The sequence below is a fragment of the Sinocyclocheilus anshuiensis genome, unplaced genomic scaffold, assembly GCF_001515605.1.
Source record: "Sinocyclocheilus anshuiensis isolate Anshui unplaced genomic scaffold, SAMN03320099.WGS_v1.1 scaffold2069, whole genome shotgun sequence".
Classification (NCBI taxonomy): Eukaryota; Metazoa; Chordata; class Actinopteri; order Cypriniformes; family Cyprinidae; genus Sinocyclocheilus; species Sinocyclocheilus anshuiensis.
In genome coordinates, this window is record NW_015548678.1 from 211,967 (window position 1) to 218,694 (window position 6,728).

Here is a 6,728-nt window from a genome sequence, read left to right on the forward strand (position 1 = left end):
GCGAAAACCTGGTATGCATTGCACCGGCTGCCTTTTTATGCTCACGCATATCAGCGGCAGCTGGATGCAATAATTGCATGCAAATGTGCATTGGCTCATTTAGTTACACTCTAAGTAGATTGGTCTCTCGAAGCGAGATCCCAATTCACTTCTTCTGAACATGCTGTACATTTATTTATTATTACATTTATTTGCCTCTCTGTGCCCACATACTGTATTTTGATGCAGCTAAATTCTCAACAAAACTGTTTTCATTGATATATTTTACTGTTTCTGTTGTCAGACAACGGAATGAATATGAACTAGTGACTGAAACGCGACCTATTAAGACTAAGGCCATGTCCACATGTACACAGGTATTTTTATAAACGAGTTTTTCCTTCTTCCGTTTTAAAAAAAATCTCCGTCCACATGAAAACGCAAACGCATGCTATGAAGCAAGAGCTTCTAGTAAGCGGAGATAACAGCGCATGCTCTGACGTCACAAGCCAAAAACTCCGGTTTCGGAGATAACACTCCGGTCTACACGATAACACTGAAACCGGAGTTTTTGAAAATCTTCACACTGGCAGGCGTTTTCAAAAATGTTCGGTTTCAGTGAACTAGTGCTGTGTTTGCGTGTGGACGAACAGCCTAACTGCGTAGAAAAAGCTGCGGTTTTAAAGGGGTCATATGATGCGATTTCAATTTTTCCTTTCTCTTTGGAGTGTTACAAGCTCTTGGTGCATAAATCCGTTTGTTTTCCGTTTTTTTCTCAGTGTTTTTCTTTCCTTTGTGTCCCCATGGATCCCTTCACTTGCCCTGAATTCCTCCTCCTCCTGCTGGAGCAGGGAGACAAAGCTCTCGAGGACCATACCAAACTGTTCCCGTTGGTCGCGAACATCACCAGCTATCCGGACGACGCGCTCTGCTCTTTCTATGATGCAAGCCTGAACGCCGAGTGCAGAGCGTTGTCATCCGAAGATGGTCCTCGGGAGGAATTCGCCGCCTTCGTGGAGTGGACTCTGGCGAGAAACGGGTCACCACTCACCATCTGCCCCGTGGAGGATCTCGCCGGATCCACTCCGGACCCAGAGCCCAGCCCACCAAAGTGCCAGAATGAAGAGGGGAGGGCTCCAGCCCCCGTATCCAGTTCAGAGCGCCATCCAGTGCCTGCTCCTCCAGAGCGCCCTCCAGTGCCAGCACCTCGTAAGCGCTTCACAGACCCCCAGTCAAGCCCAGGGAGGGCTCCTGATTCCCCGGTTAGCCCAGGGAGGGCTCCTGATTCCCCGTTTAGCCCAGGGAGGGCTCCTGATTCCCCGTTTAGCCCAGGGAGGGCTCAAGTCTCTGAATCTCCTCCAGAACGCCCTCAAGTGCCCGCTCCTCCAGAGCGCTCTCCAGAATTCCTAGTTTTCCCCAAGAAAATATTTTTTGGGGGGGGGCCATATACCCGTGGCCGAGCCAGCTAAGGCCACGGAGGATCCACCATGGCCTCCTGAGTCTCCTGATCCGCCATGGCCTCCTGAGTCTCCGACGTAGAACGTGGGCGGACATTATGCAAATGTGTTACTTCGTGAGAATAGTCCTAAACAGAATAAGATTTGAATTCCTGACGTCTCGTTTAGGCGATTGTGAGCCGACTCACTCTTTTTTTTTGATAGACAATAACTTTATTTATCGTGCACTGTCGGCTTCACAACTTTGCAGATAGTTTATGTTCACATACAGCTACATGACACACTGCATGAAAGGTCATATTCGAAAAGGCATAATAGGGGCACTATAACATGAGGTATAACAACCCTCTAACACTAGCATTCTCTATTCTTTTTTTCCTATTAGGCTACATGTTTTATTTTTGTTTATTGTAAACAATAATAACTTGACCCTCTAACACTAGCCCTCTCGATTCTATCTACTTTTCATTCTTTATATTTATTATATAAAAAAATCACTTGCTACATGTAGTGCATTAGACTAACTGGGACTTGTCACAGCACTCACATACTGTTGCTCTTTTGTAGATTTGATTGCTTATATTGTCCTTATTTGTAAGTCATTTTGGATAAAGGGGTCTGCTAAATCAGGGGTTTTCAAACCTGGAGACCCCCCCTACCCTGCACATTTTCAGACACACCCAATTCAGGTCTTGCAGTCTCTACTAATGAGCAGATGAGTTGAATCAGATGTATTAGATGAGGGAGACATACAAAATGTGCAGGGCAGGGGGCCTCCAGAACAGGTTTAAAAACCCTGATGCCAAACGATTAAATGTAAGTGTAAGATGCTGCACAACAGAAGTGTATTAAAACATGAATTAAATATTATCATCATTAAGAATTACAGTGTAGGCTATACAATAAGAATATATCTTTCTAACATAATAAAGCAAACTTTTATTTTGACGGTTTGTCGAGAAGATCTTTGAGTTTCACTTTCAGTTTAGCCTAAGATAATGGCAATTTTTCTCAAATGAAATGGTTAAAAGTTCGTCAACTGACTCTCAGAAGAGCTCTGAAGATGAAGTTCCTGTGGACTGTCCTCATACATTGAGACGGAAATGAAACAGGAAGAACAGAGTAAGAAAGAGATGAGAAGAAATAGATATTTACGATATCCTTGCGCAAAGATGTTGTATTAAACGCCTCCTTCAGATCACCGGGACGTCTAGGATTCAAACTGTGAAACAACATGATATAAAACCATCAAAATCTTTAGCCATCATTCGAGAGCCATCATACTGAATCCATATATAGGCTAAGAGACTGACGTGCCTTTCCTTCTCCAGCGAAACCCAGCCATGGTTGACGTCACATGAGAAATTTCCCCTGCTAAAAGGCTTCTTCATGTTTTCTGGCAAACAGAAGAACTTCTTTGAAACACCCATGACTTTGTCCACCTAAAACTGTAGAAAGAAATATTAGTCTGCCAGCTACAAACAGCTAGGGCCTAGAGAACAAGCAGAAAGGTGCATTAAAAATAAAATGTAGACTCAGGGCTGCCAACTTCTGAGTTCAACTTGGAATGAGAATTCCCACAGCGGGTTGGTTGGGGGGGAGGGGGTTGTTATTTGGGATTGTTTTTTATTATATATATATATATATACACATATACATACATATATATATACACACACACAATTTTTAGTACAATATATATATAACACACCAGAGTTTTGTCTGACATCTGGACATGCATAGTAGTTAATGTTATAGGGAGAGTTGGGTAAGATGAGCCAGTGGGTAAGTTGACCCACCCCCTTGTGTCTTGCCAACTGTACACTTTTATAGTCATGTGACCAAATATTTTGGAACCACGCATAATTTCTGCCAGACTGTGAAAAGAAGAAGCACACGGGAGGAGTGGAAGGCACCCATTTACTTGTCAAAGTAACATTTTAGCATAACAGATGTAATGGCTGTTACATCAAAGTAAATGTATCCAGGTCTAAGAAATATTTATGATGCATATAGGTGATTTATCAACATATAATACCATGCAAATCATTTAGCTAAATATTAGCCTGAATTGGTAAGCAAGCTAGGTTTTTCCAAAATGGCAGCTGTGGGGCAAAGTGAGTCAAATGATGTGGGGTAAATTGAGCCAGCATTTTACCTTACCCCACCATAAAGCACTGAAGTAAAGTTAAATCTCTGAAGTATAAACTGGTATTTTAATGTGATATTACACAACTGATTTAGTTTGTCATATATATATATAGAGAGAGAGAGAAAGAGTTTTTTATTTAATTTTACTCAAACTCGGTTTAGTCTGTTTTTGGGAAGATTACAACTTTGGTGTTCAACATATTGTTTCAGAAATATAAACAATTAAATATTTAAATTTAAACTTCATTTGGTTGGTTTTATGTTGTTTAAGTTAGTTTTAAGAAAAGAAATATGACTGTTTGAAAAAGGAAATTTGATTATTAAATTAGTTTTTAAAAAAGGTAAATTATCTTAAAATTTCACATGGGTTTGAATCAGATTCAGTCAGATGGTCAATTTACACTCAGATGGTGCATCTTACCCACTGACTTGGGTCAACTTACCCCCACCCTGGGGCAAATTGAGCCACATAAACACTTTTTTTATAAGAAGCCATATTTTTAGAATCCTTTGTCATAGATACATTCTGATCATTTAAAATGATAGGAAACATCCTGAAATTACTTTAGATACTTTAGATATTGTACTTCTGCATCATTTTCCCTTATGGGGACCACATAAGTAAAAAATGGCTCATCTTACCCCACGTTCCCATACTGTGTTTTTTATATTAAATTATGGAAAATAATTGTTGCAGTGGTGCAAAACTATTAACTTTTTACCACAACAAGAATAGCAATGTAGAAAGAATTCCAAGAATTACTAGTCATTACTTTTATAAATACTTGCAACTGCAATTATTTATAAGCCTATTATATTTCAAATATTTTTCTATTAATCTGTTAGCCTGCATTGCTTGAACAACTGTTTTGCTCCCATTCGAAAATGAATCCCGCATTTATGAGGGAGGCTGTCACTCCTGAAACGTTACTGCTTGTACAGGGTATGGCCATTAGCAGCACGAAAAACAAAACTTCCTTTATAATTAATGTGTCTCTTATTTACATCGTGTTACAGTGTCCAGAGTTTAGAGTGAACGCAATGCCCAATCACAGGTGTTCAAGAAATCATCAGATATGTCTGTGATTGGCTACAGCGATACGAAAACATTTTGTAAAGAGTCTTGACGCTTTCCAGAGAGCAAACAAGCACTGGAGCCTTTACCAAATCTGTTTCGCCAATTTCCTATTATTATAGTTTTAACTGAGGGTGCTTTTGACTGCGTGAGAAAAGTGTCAATTGCGTGAGTTGGCAGCCCTATTATTATAATAATAATAAAAATAATAATCAAAATTACAAACCTCGTCCTGATTTATGCCCGTATTCTTGAGATAAACAAATCCCACCTCGGTAAAGGCCCTTCTCAGTTCGTCACTTAACTTTTTCAAGTTATCAGTTGATACATTGCTGGTCTTTCCCAGTTCGTAGACACTAAAATCCGTGACAGGTAGCTCCATACTGAGTTATTTTACCTTGAGACAGCAAACGTCAAAGAATTACTTTCAAATTCTTTCTGAAATCGGAAAGAAAATACGACAAGGATCTTCGCTTCGTTTATCAACGCAGCACAGCCCGTTCTGCGAAACAAACTTATTATGTGAAACCGTCACGTCGCTTCCGCTCTGCCTCGTTTGTGTGTACCGTTAACAATAACCAGAGTGCGAATTACGGGGAGTTTGAGGGGGTCTGATGGGCGTAAACTAGATGTAAGGGGTGGGGGATTCGGATAGAAAGCCTACGCATAATATGAAGATTTACTTGTAAGATGCATTTTATATTGCCCTAATTTTACATTTTAATTTTGGCAGCCGCAACTGACATTCTGATCACTTGAAGTAAATACGCTTCAAGGACGTGCATTTTTGGCTTGGACGGAATTAACTCTTTCAAAAAAATAACGTGCAGATTTAGTCCAGTAGCATAATAAACGTGTACCCTCTTTAAAGCTGGTAAACTGAATTTACGAAGCTAACTATTCGCTAAAATAACCATCAAATTAACACCAACTCTGAAAAGTGCGTGCTGTCAGTCAGATGCGCGTGAAAGTTGCATGTGCTACCAAACACTGCATGTTTTCTTTTAGAATCATCATTGGCTGGTAGAAAGAAAAAATAGGTTACATAAAAGTTTTTACTTAAAAATGAAGTGCGAATAATTATGGGGAAAAAACTAGTAATTGTCAATGAAACCGATACATCGCAAGTGAATTGCAATGTCTATTTTTGCTGCGTTAGCAATAAACGTTGACTAGGCCTATTTAATGTTTGTCAACAGAATCTAAAAAAAGATTTTAAACAAATCAAGGAGTGATTTTTTCACCCACTGCTTTGAAACTGATGTCTGTTTGACACGATTCAAGTTCAAGGCACAAATAACCATGCAAGGAGCGTTCTTTAGAACTTCTGCATAAAGATAAGCCAGCTGGTAAACTTCCGGTGAAGCTCATTTTAAATGCGCTATAGGCTATGTAGAGACTCTCACAGAAACATCTCCTGCATCTTTCTTATCATAAACTGAGAAACAAAATAATTGCAACACCGTAAATAATGATAGCAGCATTAACATACAGTTTGGTGTTATTTAACAACATACAATTTTATATGCTGAGCCTGGTAATCCCAGGAGAGTACCCAGACACGTAACTGTACATTTAAATGCTGACAAATAAAAGCTATTGTAACTGTTTAGGCTAATGGTTAGGCTAATCTTAAACAACATCATAATGGTATTCTTGATAATCAATATCTTACCTTTATAGCCATGAACACATTTTTCAAATCTTATAAAAATGTAAAGCCTTTATTATTTCTCAACTCTACAGCTGTGCACCTAAAGGTTCACTTTTCATTTATGAAGACCAGGCACGGATTAACGCGCAGGCTTGCCTAAGCTGCAGCCTAGGGGCCCCCGGATTGGCCAGACTATTTTTATTATTATTATTTTAAATTTACTTAAGCGCGAACAAAACAAAGAGCCACATTGGCCCATAAGAAACATTAAAGGAGGACTTGTTGCAGAGCGTCTGATTAAATGTCTCCTAGAATTCAGGCTCAGCACTGCCGACAGTAAAACGCGCACGCACATTCAAAAGCAATTTTAATACCTTGTGCTTTGAGAGCGACTCCCTGATGCGCGCAAATT

General features: G+C 39.6%; 1 protein-coding gene across 1 annotated transcript in view; it reads right to left on the reverse strand.

Annotated features, from left to right (window-relative positions):
* The window catches only part of LOC107656850 (UPF0676 protein C1494.01-like), a 14,126-nt gene extending 8,947 nt beyond the window's left edge, over positions 1-5,179 (reverse strand). The window contains exons 1-3 of the mRNA XM_016444800.1: positions 4,889-5,179; positions 2,754-2,878; positions 2,592-2,658 (exon numbers count right to left, since the gene is read on the reverse strand). Of these exons, the coding sequence (XP_016300286.1) occupies positions 2,592-2,658; positions 2,754-2,878; positions 4,889-5,044 (348 nt within the window). The 5' untranslated portion in view covers positions 5,045-5,179. The remainder of the gene's footprint in view (positions 1-2,591; positions 2,659-2,753; positions 2,879-4,888) is intronic.
* Between the last annotated feature and the right edge of the window lie 1,549 nt (positions 5,180-6,728).